At 40.8% G+C, this 23,475-nt stretch overlaps 1 protein-coding gene and 1 long non-coding RNA gene across 3 annotated transcripts in view; one reads left to right on the top strand and one right to left on the bottom strand.

Annotated features, from left to right (window-relative positions):
* Positions 1 to 2,072: 2,072 nt before the first annotated feature.
* Positions 2,073 to 5,410, bottom strand: LOC307082740. The gene is made up of 3 exons (XR_013812230.1): positions 5,164 to 5,410; positions 4,496 to 4,536; positions 2,073 to 4,361 (listed from the first exon to the last, which is right to left on the bottom strand). It is a non-coding gene; the product is annotated as an uncharacterized lncRNA (long non-coding RNA).
* A 34-nt stretch (positions 5,411 to 5,444) lies between these two features.
* Positions 5,445 to 23,475, top strand: part of LOC307082738 (E3 ubiquitin-protein ligase rnf213-alpha-like) — a 42,606-nt gene continuing 24,575 nt past the window's right edge. The window contains exons 1-23 of one of the 2 annotated variants that reach the window (XM_079746404.1): positions 5,445 to 5,547; positions 5,986 to 6,132; positions 6,577 to 6,697; positions 13,515 to 13,627; positions 15,543 to 16,634; positions 17,104 to 17,264; positions 17,371 to 17,538; positions 17,746 to 17,963; positions 18,071 to 18,339; positions 18,609 to 18,862; positions 19,142 to 19,345; positions 19,471 to 19,663; positions 19,755 to 19,810; positions 19,910 to 20,081; positions 20,157 to 20,318; positions 20,430 to 20,513; positions 20,590 to 20,712; positions 21,029 to 21,206; positions 21,492 to 21,665; positions 21,819 to 21,968; positions 22,072 to 22,670; positions 22,895 to 23,054; positions 23,178 to 23,395. In XM_079746404.1, coding sequence (XP_079602530.1) covers positions 6,598 to 6,697; positions 13,515 to 13,627; positions 15,543 to 16,634; positions 17,104 to 17,264; positions 17,371 to 17,538; positions 17,746 to 17,963; positions 18,071 to 18,339; positions 18,609 to 18,862; positions 19,142 to 19,345; positions 19,471 to 19,663; positions 19,755 to 19,810; positions 19,910 to 20,081; positions 20,157 to 20,318; positions 20,430 to 20,513; positions 20,590 to 20,712; positions 21,029 to 21,206; positions 21,492 to 21,665; positions 21,819 to 21,968; positions 22,072 to 22,670; positions 22,895 to 23,054; positions 23,178 to 23,395 — 4,848 coding nt within the window. In that variant the 5' untranslated portion in view covers positions 5,445 to 5,547; positions 5,986 to 6,132; positions 6,577 to 6,597. Of the gene's footprint in view, positions 5,548 to 5,985; positions 6,133 to 6,576; positions 6,698 to 6,865; positions 6,949 to 13,514; positions 13,628 to 15,542; positions 16,635 to 17,103; positions 17,265 to 17,370; positions 17,539 to 17,745; positions 17,964 to 18,070; positions 18,340 to 18,608; positions 18,863 to 19,141; positions 19,346 to 19,470; positions 19,664 to 19,754; positions 19,811 to 19,909; positions 20,082 to 20,156; positions 20,319 to 20,429; positions 20,514 to 20,589; positions 20,713 to 21,028; positions 21,207 to 21,491; positions 21,666 to 21,818; positions 21,969 to 22,071; positions 22,671 to 22,894; positions 23,055 to 23,177; positions 23,396 to 23,475 lie in introns of those variants that run through there. The other variant, XM_079746405.1, reaches the window with a different exon arrangement.

The following is a 23,475-nucleotide window of genomic DNA, read 5'->3' on the forward strand; positions in this document are numbered from 1 at the left end:
CTCAGAAAATGGTGACATTCTATTTTGATAAACAGCGAAAGGAAGAAAAGAAAGAGAAAGCATGCATGAGAGATGTGGTTGGTTTGACCTTCAGCAAGCAGTTGAATACCTGTAAATGGTCAGTCTGCATTTACCCTGGCTGCTTTTTATTGTATTTTGAATTTCACTCATTCTGGTCCGATCATTTTCCTGTATCAATTCCCACCTGCAAACTCCAGTCCATTCCATCCATCCATCCACAAATAAACATTCCATCAGCAGATTTGTATCATGATGCATTCTCATTTTAGGCCAAGTATAAGACAATACTTTAACAGTATAACTGTAACCATGATATAAATGGAGTCATTCAAGTAACAATATTCAAATACTAACATTGTTAGGTAAAACAGAATTAGGTTTTGTCTGAATCCAGTGAAACAGATTGGTGGTTTTAGCTGATATAAAAACTTTCAGGTGTTTATATATGTTGTTTAAGTATTTGGCAGACGCTTTATTCCAAAGGGACATACATAAAAAACACATATAAAACAATCATTGTAAACACTATAATAATTTAAGGAAAGAATGTTAATAAAAGTAAATACAAAATATTAATACAAAGTGTCAAGACAGAATAAACTCTGCTGCTGCAGCGAGATACAGTCTATAAGGTAAGACATATGGATATCTAATGTATTCATACATTGTTTATGTAGGATATTTATGTATATATAGCCTAATCATAAATTGTTTCTTCAACTTAAAGATAGCTGACCAGTTTTTTCCCCCTTCTCTGGGATTATGTTCCCAGTTTTGATCTCGGATGTCTGGTCACTTAAAGCATATAAGAATATTTGATTACTGTTAAGCCAACTATGAATAATAAAACACGCCAAACCATGTGTCCTTTATCATAGCTACACGTATGACAAAAAAACGTGTGAAAATCAGTGGTATTCAGTGAGGTATGATTCATTAAATGCGCTGACAGCTCATTGCTCCTGCCAAACGGATTACACTGAGTGGAGCGGATCACCACTCCAAGATCGCGTCTCGTCAGCGCCAGTAGGCGGTAGCGTTCGATGCTCCGTCTATGATATTAGATGTCTATGAGTCTACCAGCCGGTGGACTGAAGTAAACGTTGCTCATCTATCCAGCACAGATCTAGGTGGACACGCCCACTAGTGATGTCATATGGGACAGATTTTCGAACCGGCTCGTAAGGCTCTCACACTCACACATGGTGGTATAATATGTCTCCTTTAAGATCGGCCATGCCTGCTTATGGTATAGGGCAGTCGTTCCCAACCTTTGACATTAGGTGTAATGTCAACTGTTGATAAGAACTGGTGTCCCCCCATAGAAGGGGGACAGGAAGCAACAGGGAGGGCAAGTGGTGTGGCAAGAGGAAGACCGGTGGTTCGGGGAAGAGGGACGGCATCATTCAGCAGGCGGTACAACAGGAGTGAGCAGGATACATGGCCAATACCCATGACCAAAATGGCCAGCACACTGGGTTCATGGCATCAATATTATAATTACTGTATGCAACATAACTCCTGTTATCTTCTTTAGAAATATAATCATTTTTAATAGAATGATAGGTGGTCATAATTAGTCATTTTTCATTACATTTTATAATTTATTCCTGTTATAATGTATATTAGGTCCATGGATCCGAAGCCTGTTGCCAGTGGCGGAGCCAGAATAATTGTATAGGAGTGGCCATGCTGGGACCATAATTCACATAGTGGTGGCCACATAAATCTGAAACATGATTCTTTTCATTGTAACTGGTGCATATTCATCGGCTTTGAGAAGTCGGCTTTACCTGATAGTATCAGGCCTTTTCATACCAATGACATGGTTAACAGGCAGCGGAAAAAACTGTACTAGTTTATTCTAACTATTCTAGTAGTCCCAGTCCCCAATCCCATTTTACTAGATTGATGCAGTTAACTTAAACATACCCATCTTGAGGGTACATCTAGAGAAAATAAGTCCATTCTTTTAGTGTCTCCTATCTCCTAGGACTAAATCACTGTAAGCCAGAGTCAGAAATAAGTGAATTGTATTTATTTACCATCTCTTAACAAAATAAATTGTACATCATTCAATTTGCATCAAATGTGAGCAATCACCACAGACAATACAAAGCTAGCCATTTGCCAGAATTAGTAGCTCACACAACATCTTATAAGTTATAAATCGAAACAAAAACAACCAATTTCCCTCCACTGAGGGCTCTGTGCACAGGTCAAAGGTCAGACGTCGATATTTTGTGCTTGGTTTATATGACTAGGTCTATCTGTGAATAAATAAATAACCCTAAACAATTGCATAAAAGAGAAGCTTGGGTGGATGTTGGATACTAATACAGGTTTTTCTCTGGGAAAATTGAACCAAGTCCTGAAGGAGACAAAATGCTTACACATGAAACTGAATGACATGAAATGGATTAAAAGGACGAATGAAATATATATCTGAATAAATGTTGGTCTGCACAGATGCCCATGGGAGAGATAAATACAGAAGGGAATGTTCTGTAGATGGTATGGTCTGGAACAGTATGGCCTGTGTGTGTGTGTGTGTGTGTGTGTGTGTGTGTGTGTGTGTGTGTGAGAAACAGTTTTCAATTTCTGAACAGCAGCTATGTATCAACTAGAACTCAACACATCATAAAAGTGTAACCCTTGGCTATACAGGTTTTTCAGGGGCACAAATATGGTCCAACAATAAACATTACACACTGACTCATGATAATGATCAATCAAGAACCTATGCAAGTTTTATTTTTCGGTTAGATTGGCCAAACTGATTAACAAAGTCATCCACGTTAAGTGATTTTACTCTTCGAGACTCAACACTTAGAACTCCCAAATTGTTCAATCTATTGTCATCCACCCTTGCTCTCAAGTATGATTTGATCAGTTTAAGTGCAGAGAAGCTTCTTTCACATGTAGCAGTGCTAACGGGAATGGTGACTGCAATTCTATTCAACCTAAAAAGCTTATGGAAAACATCACAGCATGGCTCGAGGAATTTTGTCACATCTATTATCCTCGAGGGCTTTTCCAAGCCTGCTTGGATTTTTTCGATCCAATATCCGCCTGAACTGGTGTAATTCATGACGGATATCATCTGTATTGCAGTCATAAAGTTCTGCAAATGGAAGCAGCGCTTCCTCATTACAGAAGTCATCACTTTTGGGGTTTAAGGCGTCAATACCGCGCATGCCAGCACAATTTGCCATAGAAAACCTTTGTTCAATTTCACTCAACATCACATCGATGGTTTTGTAAAAAATCTGGCCTCGGAACACGTCTTGGTTTTTTTTCTGAACGACCACCTAGTGTGGACATCACATGTGAATTATCTAGCCTTTTGCTCAGTAGTGTTCTTCTTCGGCTGGGTTGGACTTCGATGTTGCACTGTTTTGCTGTATCAATGACTTTATTCCATAACCCATCGAAGTACTCTTCATTTCTGAAGGTTTGGAGATTATGGACCAGTGCCTCAACCAAGTCTATAGCTAGACCAAGGTCTATGACTCTGGAGTGCCTCTAATAAGCATTTCACCACCTATATTAACTATTCTGAGTCAAAGCAGCAGCATCAAGTTCTTTTAATGCCTCAAAGTGCAAAAAGCTCTCGTTCACTTCTCCACGATAATAATACCATAGCACAAATGACATCTGTTCCTTCTAACTAACGTCTTTGGTTTTGTCTGCCATAAGGGCAAAGACCTGGGACTCTTTCACTTCTCTGACGATGGAGCACACCAACTCTCCCAACGTATCCAAAACCTTTGATTTGATGGCTGGTGTATCTAGCATTTTGCACTCCAGTCATTTTCTTTTCAACTACGGGGTCATGTTTGGCAAGTAGCTCCAATATTGCAAGAAAGTTCCCCCTGTTGTCAACTGCCTCACTTTCCCTATGGCCTCTTTGGGCAATGTTTTGTGTGGCGGTTAACAATAAAATTTCTGCTACACTTTTAATGTAATGACGATTTTCTTGAATGAGTTTGGAGTGGTCCTGAGACAATGTATTCAGCAGAGAGGTGTTCTCTTGTCCAGCCTTCTCACTGCATTGCTGTGTGCCTCTGATTTTGCATGGGCAGCAAAGCCCCCATCCTTGAACATGGGCTTTTTCCAATTTCTAAACCCTATATCAGTGAAGGCCATTTCAGAATTTGGAAGGCCAAAGTACCTACAGGCGTAACAAAACACAGCGTCCTTGCACACAGAGTATTCAATCCATGCGTGTTGCGCATACCATGCGGCATTGAAATTTCTTCTCCCTTCGCCAAATGTGGTCCTAGGAAACTCTTTGAGCTGTGGCTGGACCGGGGCATCCACTCTCGATCTAGAAATGTCTAAGACAAGAACAAGATCCATAAGCCATCAACCATGTCACCAAATATCTTTATATTCATTATGCACAACATGCACACTATATGAATTTGATTTATATGCCCGAAGGAGCCTCTTCCACCACAGGATTAGTCACCATCTTGTCCTGTTGATTATCCAGGCGCGGTTTGTTGACACCTGTCAGGGTAACCACAAGATAAAAATATAGCTGCGAGCAGCAATGTGGGGGTCAAGCAGAATAGGACTCCATAAACTAATTTTGGTGGAAAGACATAATCGGTTAGGTGGCTACATGATGACCGTCTCAGTAATTTCACCTACAATGAACGCTATGGCAAATGGTTATCACAAGTGCCTTGTTTCCTTACTTGGCTTTTTACTAAAGCATGAGGTCATTTTTCTTTTCATTCTGCCTGACAGGTGAAGAGAGCAGGCAGCAAAATATTTATCAACCACATTATCGAATAGGGGTTTAGATCATGCCCACAGGCAGCTTGCAAGACAACAAACATCATTGAATCTGGGAACAAAACACTGCTGCTGCTGGCCACTCAATGATACATTTTGTAACAAATAAACAAATGAACAGAACTTCATTCTATGATACAATTGTGAGGCAACAGTTATAATGAATCACTACATGGGTATTATTCACAGAGCCTTATCTAGACACACAAGGCAATTTGGAAACTAAGTTTTCGCTTAGCATGCTAGCGCTAGTGAGCTCAATTACGTTGCTAAAGGAAGCTAAATCTTTCAACCCTGTCGTTTTCAAAAGAATGAGCTTACACATAAATAACTTACCTCACACTCTGTGGAGGCCGAAACCTCCTCCACACGTGTTATAGAGCCCCTAGAGTTGCATCCATCCATGTGGGATCCAGCACACGCATTGGAAGCTCCTGTTTTGTGTTGCAGTAAAATGCGTCCGAAAGGGAACGACAGCTATGCGGAAATAGCATTCCGTTTTATTTTGGTTTTGGCCCGGTCGTAGGGGTGGCCAGCGTGGTGGCCGAAGTTTGACCAATGGTGGCCACGACCACCCCTGGCCACCACGTAGCTCCACCATAAGCAGTGTGAAATGTTATTTACAATGGGTAACAATACGGGCATACTATCTACCTTGTGAAGTGCTAGGCATGGGCTGTGTTGTAGCCTCACTGTCAATGTCTGAATCCCACAGTCATGGTAAGTCAACTGTCATCATGGCAAGTCTTAGTGTTAACGAGAGCGCGCACTGTGGAACGAGAGCGCAGAGCAGACAGTATTGGGCAAATGAAGCGGCAGCAGCTGTTGTTCCAGTGGAAGCACGGAGTGCTTCGGGTGCGACGTGAACGACTTCATGCCTGTCTACGCTTCAAACTCGTGCATGTTGCAGAATTTGCACATTGATTTTGATTTTCAAAATCCGATGGCACAGATTTACTTCCATACATACCAAATAAATCGGTGCGAATAACAGTGGACACACACAGCTTGAGAAAAGTTTAACTATATAACAGTAGGCTATAACTCATATGTTTTCGTTTCCCCGTGCGGTGGACACCAGGCATTGTTAACGCCCATTTATTATAAATCGAAACTTAAGGCTCCTCTACAAATTCTCTTCCGCTACATCGCATGTAGTTTCAACAGAGGCGACTGCGGACAAGACGTTCTCCTGAGCTCTTGCAAAGGAGACAAGGGGGAGACATTGTCGCTCCTCACATCCTGAGATGATGGAAACGACGAGCTGACATCCAACTCATCCGAAAAGAAAGAGACGTGACACTGGTAGGCTGTATGGTGTTATTTATTGAGCCTTTTTGTGCACGTCGCCTTACATTTATGCAGGCCCTAAGGTTTTATTTATTTTTTGGACACTAGTACAATTGCGAAGTAGGCTACACAGTTATGTACTTCGTACCTTTCTAACTAAGCACAATTTCAAAGAAGCTACAAGCTGGGATGTCATATCGGGCTATCAAGCTAAGCAAACTGCCCAGCATACAGACTATTTCAATTTTTGAGAAGCAAAAAGGTCAATCTTTTTTTCAATCCGAGTTGGCTCGTAAGCTTCCTAAATGGGTTAATATGCAGACTGCTAAAAGGGGTTGTGTAAACTGTTGAGTCACGCCTCGAAAGGATAAGACCAATTAAGATATTTTTTTAAGAATTGAGAGTGAAATCGTTCGGCTCTGTTAACCTAATCCTGCTTTACATTCTTTCCCCCTCAAGAGAGACAATAAAGAGGCGAAGATGAAGTGTTCCAGTTGTAAAAAAAATATTGAAAAGACTGACAAGTTATGCAGTGGATGTGGAATTTGCCTTACTACCCAACCTGGGAACATGAGAGATGGTTAGTAAACTATTAACTATTCACTTGACTATTTATTTGATCTATCCTATCCATCCATCCATCTACTTACAAATCTCTCTCTCTCTCTCTCTCTCTCTCTCTCTCTCTCTCCCTACCCCCCCCCCCCCCCCCACACACACACACACACATATCCTAATGTGTTAATAGATAGGATAGATCAAATAAATTGTCATATGCAGTGGTGTAGGGGCTGAAAAAGAGGTAGGCAAACTAGGAATTCTGGGATCAAGGTAAGCCAGAGTACAACATACATAAATAAAAAAAATTATATTCATACACTGTCTGCAAAACAAAGTTTAAAATTAATATTTAAAATACACATGAAAATGAATGTGTGTATATATATAAATAGGCCTATATATATGTATGAACATAAAACATTGAAGGTTGTATCAGCGATTCTAGGCCGAAACATAAATGATCACATTTATCTAATCTTTCCTCACGATCAGCTAGCTGCCCGCCCCATAAGCAGACCGTCAAAAAAATATGTCTCTGTAGGCAGCCTATGCTCCGAGATCGTACATAAAAACAAATGGTACTTCCAACTACCGTGTTCTTTTAGAAAAGGTGGTCGAATCAGTATCGCTTGTAACTCACTTTATTTGGTAAAGGTTCTGTATGATATCTATCAAGCAAAAGGAGGTGAATTTTATAGGCCCGCGGGGAGAGACACTTAAAGGTCCCATGGCATGCTACTTTTTGAATGCTTTAATATAGATATAAGTGGGCCCCTAACACAGTATTTGAAGATGTTCCCGAAATTCAGCTGTGGTGCAGAACTACAGCCACTACGAGCCAGTCGCACATTGAACTTTCCCCAAGCGCGGCGTTTCATTGCCTGTAGCTTTAATACAAATGGGGAGGAGAGAGGCGGGTCAAGGAGGAGGGTGGGGGTGTGGCCCTGAGCAGCTTGCGGCCACGGTACCCTGCGCTCTCTTTACAGTGGATGTATGGCAATGGCGAGGCGCACACAGTCTTTGGTCGTGTTCTATAAATATTCTAGAACACTCCGGGTGCTCCGGCGGGAGTCCTGGAGCTCTATATCTAAATATTATCATATTATGCATAGATATCTATATCCAGTGGTCGAGTTGTAAAAAAAAGCCAGGGGGGGAGGTGGATTTTAACTTTTAGGGACAGACAGGGGCGTAGCCAGGACATTATTACTGTGGTGGGGGGGGGGGACTCCATTGTCAATATTTATTTATAATGTCAAAATATAATAAAAATAAAGTCAAAGTTAGATCAAACTAATAGTGTATATATTTCAGCTTTCTTTAGACTGTTTCCGTTCTTGATTTTTTAATTTAAAAAAATTAAAATGAATTTATATATATATATATATATATATATTTTTTTTTTATCTGACTCGGGGGGCCAGGGGGTGGCCAACCTCTGACCAGGGTGGCTGGTCAGAGGTCCCCCATGTGGCTACGCCCCTGGGGACAGATCATTTGTTCTGATGATAGCGCATATGGTGGGAGACCAACGGTGTGATAATTATTATTATTATTTTTATTATTATTATTATTATTATTATTATTATTATTATCATTATTATATATTTTTATATAAAAACGCAGCTGATCGGACGCATCACACGATTCGGAGGCATGCATCACATTTAAGGATTTTAAAAACTGATTCTTATTCTTTTTTTTTCAAAAATGCATTCAGCAGAGGAGGGAGACTAGCGTTACTCACGGGTTGGAATGAAAGGGAGAAAGGGGACAGAGTTGCCTGCGGAAGCGATGTCTGAGATGCAGAGACAGCTTCATGCTACCAGTGTCTGTCTCGTACGGTGTGGAATGAGAGCTCGTGAAGGCACTATTGCGCAAGTACGCAGGCGTGCAGCAAGCGTGCCTGCGTGCTTGCGTAATAGCATACTGCCCGAGAATGCAGTGTCGCTGTCAAATCTGTCTCTGGGAAAAGTAACGTTGCCCCGAATTGAAAAAGGAAACCGCTATAATAAAATAGCAGTATTATTTCCACATTAATTGATAAAATAACAGGGGATGGGAAGGGGGATGGCTATTTCAGAAGGGGGGTACTTTTAATAATTTCAATTCCAAAGGGGGATGACATCCCCCCTCATCTCGACTGCTGTCTATATCATATAATATATATTATCACGGCCTAAAGCTGTGGGCGCCTACAGACGATATTATGAATCTCAAACGACTGCGTCGGGTTCTCCGACGTCTCTGATTCTTCCACGTCCTGGATCTGAAGTAGTCTGGACCAAGACATGGCGGAGAAAGGGATTGTTGCCCGCGATTATCTCCCGCCGGAGCCCCTCTGCCCGCCGCCCGCTGCCGTGAGGCACCGCCACCGCAAAGCACCACTGCCCGGCAGCGGTCAGCGGGCAGCCGGCAGCCAGCAGCGCGGTTCATTCTACTTCAGATTGATGTGGAAGTGGACGAACCAGAGACGTTGGAGTACCTGACGCAGTCGTTTGTGATTCATAATATCGTCTGGAGGCGCACACAGCTTTTGGCCATGATAATATGTACTATATGATATAGATATCTATGTATTATATGATATTATTTAGAAAGAGAGTGTTGTACACTTCTTTGCTATTTGGATAACCGTTCTGCTGTTGGTGTTATGGCGCATAACACGTCTGTAGTTCCCTCCAGTTAACAGTCACGGACACAAGGCGTTCTTGTTTACGGGCATTAAACTTATCTTATCATCCTCGTTGCCATCAAACATGCCGTGGGAACTAAATAAAAGCATAGAAATCATACATGAGTTACATAAATAAGAATATTATCACAGAGAATAACATGATAATTACACATTCAAAGAACTATGCAAACCTCATTGGCCGCGTTAACTCCAGGGAGTGAAACAGGTAACACGGAAGCAACTTCTCTCCTGTGTGTCTCTTGGTGAACTAACGAATGTAATTTCTCAGAAGTAAATTACTTCTCTCAACGTGCGGCTCGGCATGCGCTGCGTGTTCCGATGCTGGTGCTACACCAATAATCGTCTGCACCTCAGAACAATAGTTCCGCTATACATTACATGAACAGGTAAGCTTGTAACATATTTCAAAACAAAAGATATGCAGATAAACAGTGTTGGGAAAGTTCACTTTCTTCGTGAACTAGTTCAAAGTTCAGTTCACAAATTTTAAAATGAACTAGTTCAGTTAAACGTTCATAATTCAAAATTTTGAACTAAGTTCACAGTTCCAAAAAATGAACTAGTTCATAGTTCTTTTTTTCAAATGTTGCTGTGAGCTATTCGTTTATTCCGGTATTTTGAACATTGAGCCCCCTTTGTGGTTTGTCTAGGATGATATAGAGTGGTTGAATCAAGTATCGTAGCGAAATACAGTTTCTATCGTGTTTTATTCCACATTTAGCGCATTTTGTAAATCCCATTGATTTCTGTTGGAAGACTCATTGCTCGTTGGCGGAAACGGAAAGGGGGGTGTTCACGTTTGATTGTAGTCTTTTCACTCGGTTCTAGCCCTACTGATGAGACGGAGAACCGAGCGAAAAGACTACAACCAAACGTGAACAGCCCCCCTTTCCGTTTCCGGCCAACAAGCAATGATTCTATGAGATATTCTACTCCGCTGAGCTATGAGCCAGAGAGCTAACGTTATGGATTGTACATATTTATAATTCGAAATTCGTCTCAGCCTTTATACCACAGATACTCTAGGGTCTATAGCATATAACCGCTTTGTCTGATTACAGTTCAATTCATTTTCCACAATTTAACAGCTCTCGTTTTGAAGAATAATCACCGCGCCATTCGTTTCAATGGGAATCGCGCTGGTCTATACTTTCAAAATAAAGTGTACATATTTTTAATTTGAAATTCGTCCCAGCCTTTATATGACAGATACTATAGGGTCTATAGCATATAACCACCTTTACTGATTAAAGTTTAATGTAACAGTAAGCTGGCAACACCGCAACTGCAAATGAACCGCACGGAGATTACCATGGCAACCGGTCAAACAACACGGCGATCTGCGCGCGCATCCGCCGTGTTGATAGAGAAATAACCCCCCCATTGAACGAAGTTAAACCGAGTGAGCGTGCCGTTCACTGAAACCAGAATGAACGAGTTCACAGTAATGTTCATCAGGCAGTAATACAGTACGTTCAGTTCACGTTCGCCCAAAATATGAACGAGTTCATGAACTTTCGTTCAGTGAACGCGTTCAGGCACAACACTGCAGATAAATATATAATGATATATTTAAATGTGGTGTCATTCTTATTAAAACTATTCTTTTATGAAACTTAAACTTATTCTAATAAACCAAAATTATGCAACTGTTTCTGCTGGCAGCTACAACGCGTCGGACTCTCGTCTCTGGTACGTGTCTCGTTGTGGAAATAGAGACGAGAGTCTGACGTGTTATGCACCATAACACCAACAGCAGAACGGTTATCCAAATAACAAAGAAGTTGTACAACACTTGCTTTACAGTCCTGGAGCTCTATCTAAATAATATCATATAATACATAGATATCTATATCATAAATATTATCACGGCAAAAAGCTGTGTGCGCCTCCAGACGATATTATGAATCGCAAACGACTGCGTAGGGTTCTCCGACATCTCTGGTTCTTCCACTTCCACATCAATTTGAAGTAGACTGAACCGCACACTGCCGGCTGCCGGCTGCCCGCTGCCGGCTGCCGGCTGCCCGCTGCCCGCTGCCCGCTGCCGGCAGCCGGCTGCCCGCTGCCCGCTGCCGGGCGGTGGTGCTTTGTGGTGCCTCACGGCAGCAGGCAGCGGACAGTGGGGCTCCGGCGGGAGATAATCGCGGGCAACAATCCCTTTCTCCTTCATGTCGCAGTTCATTTACTTCAGGAAGTCAAAGCCGAAAGTTCCTTTCCCCCAATTCCTTCTCAACCATGGCTGAGATAACCCCAACTACAGTCTCTTTGTGGAAATACCCGAGACGTCGAAGAACCGATGTGTTATGCGCCATAACACCAACAGCAGAACGGTTTTCCAAATAACAAAGAAGTGTTCAACACTTGCGTTACAGTGTGTGTAATCACACACACACACACACACACACACACACACACACACACACACACACACACACACACACACACACACACACACACACACACACACACACACACACACACACGTGGCGCTCGCATCGTTGTAGCGCATTGTCTCATTGGCGGGCCAAATTCTCTGGGCGGGCAAGGCAGAGAAGGGGGAGGTGGCATCTCCCTTAATGACGACATACCGCGAACATTCCAAAGCGGCGCGTCTGAGCCTCATTTTTTTCAATGCCTAGTGCTCGTTTTACACCGAACGGAAATTCTAGCTACTGGGGGAACATAGGTAGGCTAGGGGAACTCATATTAATGTTAGAAAACCTCAGATAGTGAAATTTTCATGCCATTGGATCTTGCCTGCCTGAAGCGTTTTCTGCCCGTCTGAGCAGCGTCCCCATAATAAATACTGGGCGGGCGTGGCCTCTATGACGTATAACGTGCTCTGATTGGCTATGGTGTCGAGCGCCCGCAGCCTACTTCCTTGTATGTGTGCAGGTACTGACATCTTGTAGCTATATGCGGTTATTACAACTTACTTGTTAAATACGTCACAGCACTGACATCTTGTGGCTATGTGGGGGTAATAGGCCTACAGCTATTTATTATGTGTGCTGTTTTGCGTCACACAACCACTCAAAACCAAAATAAATAGTATTCCAACCAATCACCGTGTGAAAAGTGAGGGTTGCATTTCCCCAGATCCTACCATTTAGCCCCGTTTACCTTTGCATACACACATAGCACCACACTACAAACAACAACCACACACCACAGTTTAATCCACTTCATTTATTTACGCAACATGATACATAATTTACAGAGTTAACCATACATTCATTTGTTTGTCAAAACACAACGCTCTAATTCAACTACCCTTCTTCCTGTCCGTCCGGCAAACTGGTCCATGGGGAACACGTGCCCCATGGGAACCAGGGCTTTATTTTCTGTTCCGGGACAGTTCATTTGGTTTGCTAATGGCGGGGGTAGTGAGGTAGTGTTTGTGCTTCTGATTGTCGTTGTTATGGTTGGTGTTATGTCAAAGACTGTGTTTCGTGTGTATATATATTTCTATGCATCGTTTAATAAAGATATAGTGGGGCTATTTTTCGGTGGCGTTTGATTGATCATGGTTGTATTGATGTGTCACCTTACCAAGTGGGCTCTCCCAATTGGCCTCTGATTGGTAGGCCTATTTTATGGGGAGGCTGGGTAAGGGAAAGAAAAAGGCGGGCATTTGAGATGCAACAGCTTGATGAGAGGCTGTATTCTTTTGTTTGACTTTTGCACGTTTTTGGAGGTGTAAATAAACCAGCACCTTAAACTCTCTGAGCCGGCTCCTGCTTTCTAAAAGTTCACTCCTTGCGTGTGTCCTGTCCCGCATGTGAGTTGGGGGTTCAATACCTCTTTCTCACACACGACAAGGGGTAGGTGTTGTGGGTTTTTGCGCTGCGTTCATGATAGTTTCTACTGGATGCAAGAAACACGGAAGGGAGGGGTGAGCTGGCTCTGTTTGTTTGGGATCTCGCTTTAAATACCAACAGATTAACACTCAACATCGCTGATACAACCTTTAAGTTAGACTAACTTTAAGGAATACATATAAGCTACAGCATACTTCCCATAAAACTAGTTTCTCTGAAAATGGTTCACTAAAATAATTATGTTGTGGTAGCATCCATTTTGCTGATGTTGTGTCTATATTTTAATGCTTAATAATTTCTGACTCAAAACACAGAGAGAGATCCTCTTTCAAATACCTCGGACACAGTGCCTTTCCTTCCTGTGGAAGAATCGACTGACTCCCCCAAACCGCTTGTTGAAGGGGACTCTGATGAAACGAAGAAGCAAGTATGTACATGTGGTGTCACATGATAATATTTTTGCATTATCAGTTTGCATTTGATGACCATCCCTCTAAGGCCCCGTCCACACAACAACAGAGGTTTTTTTTAATTTTTTTTTTAAGTTTTCCGTTCCGTAAAAAAAAGAGGCATACCAGGCCAGTAGGGGGTGGTGTACCTTTTCCTCTCAAATATGCCAAAACTCCAAAAGAAAACCCAGAGCCTGCATACAAGGTCTTTTTACTCCAGCGTGTCGCCATTATTTTCAGAAAAGCTATGGTTTCGCCTGCCCACCCTGCGCCCATAAGGGCTGCGCTCACTTTGGTATTCTTTACTGATGTATGTAAGTATGTTAGGGGTTGCAAAACTGAAGATTTCTTTAAGTCAACCTTTCTATGAATGAAGTCGACACGTCAACTAGTCGTAGATGACGTCATCACATACACACACACACACACACACACACACACACACACACACACACACACACACACACACACACACACACACACACACACACACACACACACACACAAAAAGAACAAAAAATAGGCCTATATTTGATGGAATTATATATTCAGCCATTCAAAATGTCTGATTGCATGTCAGCAATCAGAGAAGAATTGCTTAAGCGCGTCGACAGTGTTGACACTTCGCAAAAGCTAGCTCAGAGTTCAGTTCACACAGATTAAAATTAACTTAACTTAAATTTTGAAATTTGAACCAAGTTCACAGTCCCATAAAACTAACCCTTTTCTGTAGAACCTCCTACTACCCATCAACCCTCATCCCCCCACAATCATTGCCACTGCCCAAACTAAATTAATTACGGAATACTACTATAAAATCAAGATTACTTGCAATAGCTAAGAAAAAAACGTGCAAGTGTATGTTTTACCACTAAGCAATGGTTCACTCTATGCAGAAAGTGAGAAATCAAGCTAACCACAGCCGCCGGTCCTTCACAAAATGCGGTGAGTTTGACTTGGGTGAAGGAACTTTGAAGCTGTTGGCTCAAGGGCTCACCCTTCTTGTGATGATCGTCATTAAGTCACAAATATTTCCCAAGACTGGTTGAATGCTTCAATTCAATATGTGTTTTTAAATTTGTTGCCGATGTGGCTGCCGTTCGGATAGTTTTTACCCTTTAAATCCTTTTTGTTTGTTCATAAAACTCTTTCAAGTATTCACATGCACTATTGGCCTCAGCGGTAGCTACGCTGCTGTTATTGTTTTAGAAGCCATGCTGGCATGCCAGTTGCAGTAAATCCTTTTGCTGGTGAGTTGCTGGTAAACAGTGCGTGTGCGTCGTTCACTATCGCGAGAGGGAATGATGCACATGCACACGTCGATGCGTCCCAGGATCCCCTCTATACAAGAATCCATGAACAAACATGCATTTGTGTGTTTTAAAAGTTTAAGTGCATATTCACAGAGTATGACTGTCTGCTAACATTAATAACAGGTTGGTAATTCCATAAATAGGATTAGAATAGGTTACAATGTTCTTCCTTTTACAGCGACTAGACACCCACAATAGCGCTTGCGTGATTTGACTTGACGTGAATAGCGCTGTGCAATTTCATCCAAACTTTGCAAAATGTTCCAACCACCTATTTGCTTTGTGATATTTTGAAATTGGAAATGGGCTACTCTCATACTATGGAAGCCATAGGTCTTCTGAGCGTTGAAGCACCGCCGTATCAGAGTCAGACTCATAAAAGGATCAGCTGATAAAAACTAGATTATGCAGCGTGAGAGTGTGCTGTATATAGTTCAAAGGAATAACAACAAGGGTTTAATGCAAATAATTTCTTTTTTTTTAATCGATTTACGACTTATTACAGCCCTAGTATATATATTCCCAGATGTGTTTGTTTTTGTGTATTAATGCTAGTCATGTTACATGTTATTCTTGATAGGAAAAGAAGAAGAAAGGGGCCAGAACGAAAACAATGGATGACAACCTGCCAAATATACAAGGAGAATATTCTGAAAGAGATTTTAATGCCAACGAAGGGGAGAATAGTACAGGCCTACTCACTGATGCCTATTCCACACCAGAGACCCAGCCTAGTTCATTGAAAGCTTACTGCACTATCCAACCTTCTGAGGGCACAACTTGCAATCTGAATACTGGAGAAAGTACTGAATATCCAGTTACTGACAGTTTTTCTATTGCCACTCCAGATAACAAAATCATTGGTGAAAGAACTGTAAAAAAACCTTCTCAGGCATTCAAGTCAGCTCAGGGTGAGTCATCCAAGTCTGTTCAGGATGAGGCATCCAAGTCTTTTCGGGATGATGCATCCATGTCTGTTCCAGATAAAGCATCCAAGTCTCTTGCGGATGAGGCATCCAAGTCAGCTCAGGTTGAGGCATCCATGTCTATTCAGGGTGAGTCATCAAAGTCTGTTCAGGATGAGCCATCAAAGTCTGTTCAGGATGAGTCATCCAAGTCTGTTCAGGATGAGTCATCCAAGTCTGTTCAGGATGAGTCATCCAGGTCTGTTCAGGATGAGTCATCCAGGTCTGTTCAGGATGAGTCATCCAAGTCTGTTCAGGATCTGGCATCCAAGTCTGTTCAGGATGAGGTATCAAAGTCTGTTCTGAATGTGTCATCAAAGTATGTTCAGGATGATTTAGCAAAGTCTGAATCATCCAAGTCTGTTCAGGATGAGTCATCGAAGTCCGTTCCGGATGAGGCATCCAAGTCAACACAAGTTGGGTCATCTAAGTCAGCTCAGGTACACTCAATTTCTTCCACCAATTTGGGAGATGAAACAAAACCCCAAGACGATAAAGGGACAAAGTCCACCAAGCAGACGAACCTAAGTGAGAAGACCAAGAAGGATAACACCAAAAATAGGAATAATAAAGGGGATCAGAAACCATCCATGGATACAGATACAGATGATACTCACCAATCCAAGAAGCAGGTGAAAAGTGGTCCACAAGACCAACAAGGGAAGCAACAACCAACTGGTGAACAAGGCCCTGCTGCTGAAAAGAAGGTAATTCGATTGACAGTTAAAGGTTTTATCAGCGATGTTGGGTGACGTCACTTCTGTTGGTATTTGAAGCGAGATCCCAAACAAACCAGAGCCAGCTCACCCCTCCCTTCCGTGTTTAGTGCATCCAGTAAAAAATCATGAACGCAGCAAAACCCCACACCAACCGCTTGTCGGTGATTGGTTGGAATACTATTTATTTTGGTTTTGAGTGGTTGGTAGTATCATCTCGGAGCATAGGCTGCCTACAGAGACGCGTTTTTTTGACGGCCTGCTTATCGGGGGGGCAGCTAGCGGATCATGAGGAAAGATCAGATGAATGTGATCATTTATGTTTCGGCCTAGCATCGCTGATACAACCTTTTAAGGACTTTTAAAAAGCAACCGGCTTGTGAAAATAAGTGATTTCAACAATACTCAGTGGAAGGTTGAATGCATGCTACTAACTGGACCAATTGTGTATCTTCTACAGCAACACACTGGTTCAAGCGTTGACACAGAGGCTAAGGTTGAAGGTTCAGGGACTCAGCTGTCAGCTGCTGGGGGAGGAGATGCATCAGAAAGTCCTGATGATATCGAAAGGACCAGAGACAATCAAGAATCTGAGGAATGCGTTGAACCTCCACCAAAAAGGTGAACCAGAGCCATCAGTAGAATAGAGTCTTAAATTGTAAAACATAAATTGAAAAATGCATCTCCTTGACCATTTTAATAACATTTTGTCTTTTTTACATTTTAGGATAAACAATGCAAACCCAACAGTTGCTGCAAGGGACAGGCTCACAATCTTCTTTCATGCGGTTTTGTCAAAGGATTTTGATCTTCAGAAGGCCGACCGAATATTTATCAGAGCTGGCAACCATATTGGGACATGGAACGAGGACTTGGTTGAGGTTTTTACGACTAAGTAAGTGCATATGCTGTACTTAATTGCTGCTACATCAATGATTTTAGCCTTTATGTATTGATATTCGACATTGACTCAAAGTGCATATCAAGCCTTAAAGTAGTTTTTGTATTCTAGGGATATTATTCCAAAATACAATGTACAAATACTGTACCATATTCTGTGGATTCTTTTGTGTGCTATGTTTTTTCTTTTTTTTTAATACAGGGATCTTGGGAAGCATGGATTTTTAGTTGAGGGAACATTTAAGACAACAAAAGAAACCATCCTGAATAACAGCATACCATACAAATATGTTGTCTACAAGGCCAAAAAGAAAAAATATAAGTTTGAACACATTTACAAATTGATTGAATTGAAATTAGATATGAAGCAAGGTACAAATCGCTGTTTGTTTGTGAAGTCCGTACTCCTCAATGAGGAAGGTAAGAGATGCAAAAATTCTCTGTTCATTCGCTAACACTTTTATTAGTACATGAGGTGCCATTTTAACTTTGTCCAATTAAACATGTGATATATTTTTATGTGAAAGGGGACTGGCATCAGTATGATGACATCATCTGTAAAGCACCACCCAAGGGTAACTTCCCATCCCAAAATCCTTCAAAGAATGTCCAAGGCAGAGATATTGCAGGAAACATCATGCTGGACACCATATTTGATCTCCTTCGGAATTGGACTGACATCCACTTGAAGAATTTCCTCATCCAATTGAAACAGTTTTTTGACACTTATGGAAACCCATTTGTGTATGAGGACACACCAAAAAAGTGGAACTCTCTCAAATATGGAGAAAATGCAGTAAGGAAAAAGCAAGCACAGCATGCACTGAGGAATATTCCTGAAATAATGTCTTAATGTCAAGAGCCAGATCAAAATGTTTTAAATTGAGATATAGAAGAATCCGTAGCTTTCTGTAATGGTTAAATGTTAAAATGATAACTTTTGTGTTTTCATTTTGTCCTAAACTAACGAGTAAGTCTAAACTGTTCAGCACAATATCTTGTGCTCCGTTGATTCTGGTATATTAACAATCAACCTATACTTTTGCCTTCGCTTGAAATTCTCAGGTCCGGGTGTTGATGAAGCAATTCATGCTCGAAAAAGTGATTCCTCAGTTGGAAGAAAGAGATAGGAAGAGGGGTACCTTCATTGAAGATCCCATGAGAGCAGCAGTTATCATGCTGCATGTGTGCCGCCATTATGGTATCCAACTTGATGAAGTGGAACTGCATAGACTCTGCCAAGCCCTGTGCTTTCCAAAGCTCAACAAAGAAGAGTTTCTCCAGTATTGGGACAAATTGTCACTATGTTTTCTCAAAGAGTAGGTAGTTTTCTTTATCTTAAACACCTTCAATTCAATTATATTGACCTTTTCACGATTCTATTTAGCTTAAAGGTAATGGAGGTAATGGATTAATTTTCTAATAACATAAGAGGAAGGATCTTTCTTGAACCTTTTTTCACACTTTGAAGATCAGTTCATCATTAGGTCCTCTAATAGGACCTAATTAGGTTGTTTTTGGCAATCTGCTGTATGAATATTCAAGCTTTGATACTTCTGTTCAGGAACCATGACTGCTCTTTGTTGTTATTTGTTCAGTCTTCCAGAGCTACTGGTATGGCTGATCAATACTGTGACACTTGAGAGACTACATGGGTGGATTTTGGTGCTTCCTCTTCTCCACCTCCTCCAGACTAACTCCACACCTTTCCAGCCACTACCTCTCTCCAAGCCTGACCTATCTTGGAACGGTTTGGAGGGTAAAGGATTGCACGAAGAATACTTGCAAAATCTGGATATACAGTAAGCTTGTTATGCAAAAATATGTTATGGGAAATTGCAATGGACACCTTTCCACCTTTCATGTATTTTTTCTTAGTTAATTAATTTACTTTATTATATATTCATTTAACCTGCTTCATTTTTAGGGATTTACGAAAACTGATGAGTCAAAATCAACATTTACTGGAGATTGATCCACTGACCGCCCGATCCTGGATGTGTCTGGTGCCCATTGATGAACTGGTTGAGTTCAGCAGAATCACTAACATCCAGCTGTTGGACATCCTTCATTTAATTTACCATAAGACTTCTCGCGACATCATTTCCATGAATCACCAGGTGAAGAATGCAACACATTCATTGTTAAACACGTTACTGTGAAAAGTTGAATTCGTGAAAAAGTTAAATTGATTTAGAATTTTTTTCACAGAATCTATCCGACATTCTCTCGTATGTTCAACAGAGTCTTAATGGGCAAAAGTACAGGTGATTTACTTTGAAATAAATAATTGCATGAATATACTGCCTTTTTTTATGTACAGACAATTCTGAGATGCTAATTGGCAATCCAATAATTTTTTTCAGTGCTTTTAGTGTAGCTTACCTAAGAGAATGTGTCGCAGCTGCGGTGCAATTGCTGGAGAAGATCTGCAAAGCAGTCCAACCTTCACAGTTTAGGCGTCGGACCCACACGGAAATTCCAGTGGCCTGCTTGAATCTCGTCGCACTGGTTGCAGACCTCCGAGACCAGAACCAGGTTTGTGGGATTATCTCAGCTGGATGAACCAACTTCTAAGCTTCCAGATGTCATGAGTGTTGATCCTCTTAAAAGGTGGCTCAAGATGGGACAGATGATGAGCAGTATGCAAAAGACCTTGAGATGTTATATCAAGCGATGTCCGTCATGAGAAAATGGATCAGTCAGACCTTCAAAAAAACGTCCATTTATGCTTCCTACTTCATCCGAGGCAATAGTTCTGAGAGTGAAATTCAAGTGAGTGCCCCCAAAAGATTGCATGGTAGTGGTCTGCACTATTTATTGAAATACAAAATATTAAGATTTTGTATTTTTGTTAAATTCTGCTCTTTATTGATTCCTTTACAGATGTGGGAAAATGTAATCTCGCTCAATTTAATAAAGGAATGGAGAATTACTTTGACAAGGGATTTGGAGGACACATTACAGAAGGTGTTAACAGAATTTTTGAAAATACATATACTTTCATGGGGAAATTCAAAATGTTAACATGTTTGTGTGGCTTTAGGTACCTGCATTGCCTCAAATTGAATTCTACTGCTCAAAGAATGAAGAACTCAGTCATTCTCATCCAAATGTGGCTGCTGTTATCGAGAAGTGTGCTCTAGAGGCAGTCACCTCATTGTGCCTGGTATGAATATTTAAAGAAATAATATTTTTCATCTTATCGATTTTATATTCAATGTATTGTTGGTTATTGTATTGTATTGTAGCTATTTTTTATGTCGAATCACAAGGTCATCAGACAAGGTAGAACAAAGAGCTATCATATTAGGCAATACCCAATAAGGGAAGTGTGTGGTTGTATGTGTATGTGTATATGTATGTATGTATGTATGTATGTATGTATGTATGTATGTATGTATGTATATATATGTGTATATATATATATATATATATATATAGTTAATGCATGTCATTTTGTTTTGATCATTTTTTTAAAACAGACAAAGCAGGAGGGAAATCTTTTTGCAAAGTTGAAACTCAACTGTAAGTTTGGAAAACTCATTTCAGCCATCATTCAGAAGTCATGGCCAAACAACACTCAAGAAATGGATCAGAATGAAGACGTTTTTCGACACATCCTCTCTTGGACGGCTGCCAAAGATTTATTCAAACTACTTGGTAAACACGACAAACAATGTACAGTTTACTCAAATTGTTTGAGCGGGTGGCAGTGGTTTGAAATAGGGCATCAAGAGCAATTTTGCCGCCAGAAATTATGTTACCCCTGCCCCGCCCGGGGTCACAGTAATCCTTCCACCAGAGTGCTTCCAAACCAGATTTTCTGAACCATCATCATCTGTCATTATGTTGAATAGTAGATATTTTTTCTCACTCGATATTATTCATATTGAGTTCACCCGTTTCAAGAAATGTAATAAATTGGAGTTATATATATTTTTTCAGGTGCAAATGAGAAGCCGATTGAGAAACTCTCAGATGAGGCTAAAAACCTAATTGCGATAGCAAGATCCTCCTTCACAGCCATCACGGATCAGCTGGTCAATGGAAATATTAAGATCAACCTGCTCAAGTTCATCTTGGAAAAACCCCAAGCCTTCTTAGAATTGCATGAAATCGGTAATTGGTATATCATATTTTATAAAATGAAATCTGTGTAATTGATTAGTTTCACATTGAGCATGATAAAAACGAATAGCCAGTGATATTTTTTAAAGAATATTAAGGTTTAACAGACGAAAACGGTAAAACGGTGTGATATGTAATTTACAGATATCACCGAACATCCTCCATATCAGGACGAGGGTAGAATGCATACGTTGTTAAATCAGAGAGAAGCTGAAATGAGAGCTGTGTACAACGAAAAGGCTCTTGTCGATGTTGTTGTGAAAATGAGCCACATACTGGAAGAATATATGACAGGTATGTGTAACTTGAATTTATTATTTATTATATTTACCCCCAATTCAATTTAACCCCACTTACTCACTTGTTATATAACGTTATTGTTTAATCCCAATAACAGTTAATGGCGGTACCTTGGAAGCAAGCCAACAGATTAACATTGAGACCATGAACCTCAACAGTTTCATGGAGGTTCACACATTCATCGAGCAGTCTCCCCCAATTCCTATTGTGGTAACATACTACAATCTTGACAAAGACATCAGAGAAATGGCTGTGGTCCTGAACACCTACAGAGACAGCCACTTGTTCAAATGTTGCTGGAAAAAACAGGCAAGACTATATGTAGACCCTGAGAAAACTGGTGATGCTGATATAATGGCCACACCGATCATGATACACGATGACATATTCAAGCCCTGTTATGATGAGTACCAAAACATATATCGTTGCCTGATGGATGGCAGCATAAAGCTTGGGAAAGTTGACACACTCCTCAAAGATTACGATGGGAAGTACAACGAACTTAAGCAGGACTTTGATATAATGTGCAGAGTGGAACCTTCAAATGACAAACAGTGGATCGAGCAGAGGGCTCTGCAGATTCAGCAGTACCACAAACTTCATCTTGCTGTAGAATCGGCTCAAGCTATCATGCTTGTCAAGGAGACACTGTGTCTTCAAGGTGACTTCAGTGTCTTGCAGACATTGCTGGAAGTTGTAAGTCACCTTCATCTGACCTCAAAACCTTTCTCTTAAAGATAATATAAGCCAACAATCTTTGGCCTGCATTATTATCTTTTAAATGTAAAAAAATAAAAATAACACTAATAACAATAATATATTTTGTGATTTTAATAATAAATTCATAATGGTCATCAGCATTATCAACATATTGAATTTGAATCCAGTTCATTAATTTTACACTATTTTTTTCTCTTCAGACAAATGAAGACTTTAAAGAAGAACCCCTCAATCGAATTGATGATAACTTAAATCAGGCCAAGATGGTTCTTGTAGACATCAATTCCTCACGCAGAAAATGTCTAAAACGGTTGGGCCACAGTGGACAATTTGTCCATTGGGTAAAAGAAGCCCTCGAAGGTAATATTTGTTGCTTATCACTCATATCAATATTGAGAGTGTATTCCAGTGTTCTAATATTCATGAGTATTGATCAAGAAAACCCTTGCATTTGTGATACAACAAATGTTTTCATTATTTTAGACATTAATGAGCTGAAGGTGTTTGTTGACCTGGCCTCCATTTATGCTGGAGAGAATGCCTTGGATGTGGATCGCGTTGCTTGCTTTCACGATGCAGTTCTTGGCTACTCGCCAATGCTGTACGACCTCAAGAAGGACTCAGGGTTTCAAACCTTCAAGGAAGTGCTGAATAAACTCTGGAGAGCTCTGGACAATGACAATGACTTGCCTAAGAAACTGGTTAGATAAAATAATCCCCACTGTAGGTTGGATTTCAATATTTTATGTATGTACAAAACCTTAAAGCATGCTGTTTTTTG

Source organism: Pollachius pollachius (assembly GCF_949987615.1).
Source record: "Pollachius pollachius genome assembly, chromosome: 11".
Classification (NCBI taxonomy): Eukaryota; Metazoa; Chordata; class Actinopteri; order Gadiformes; family Gadidae; genus Pollachius; species Pollachius pollachius.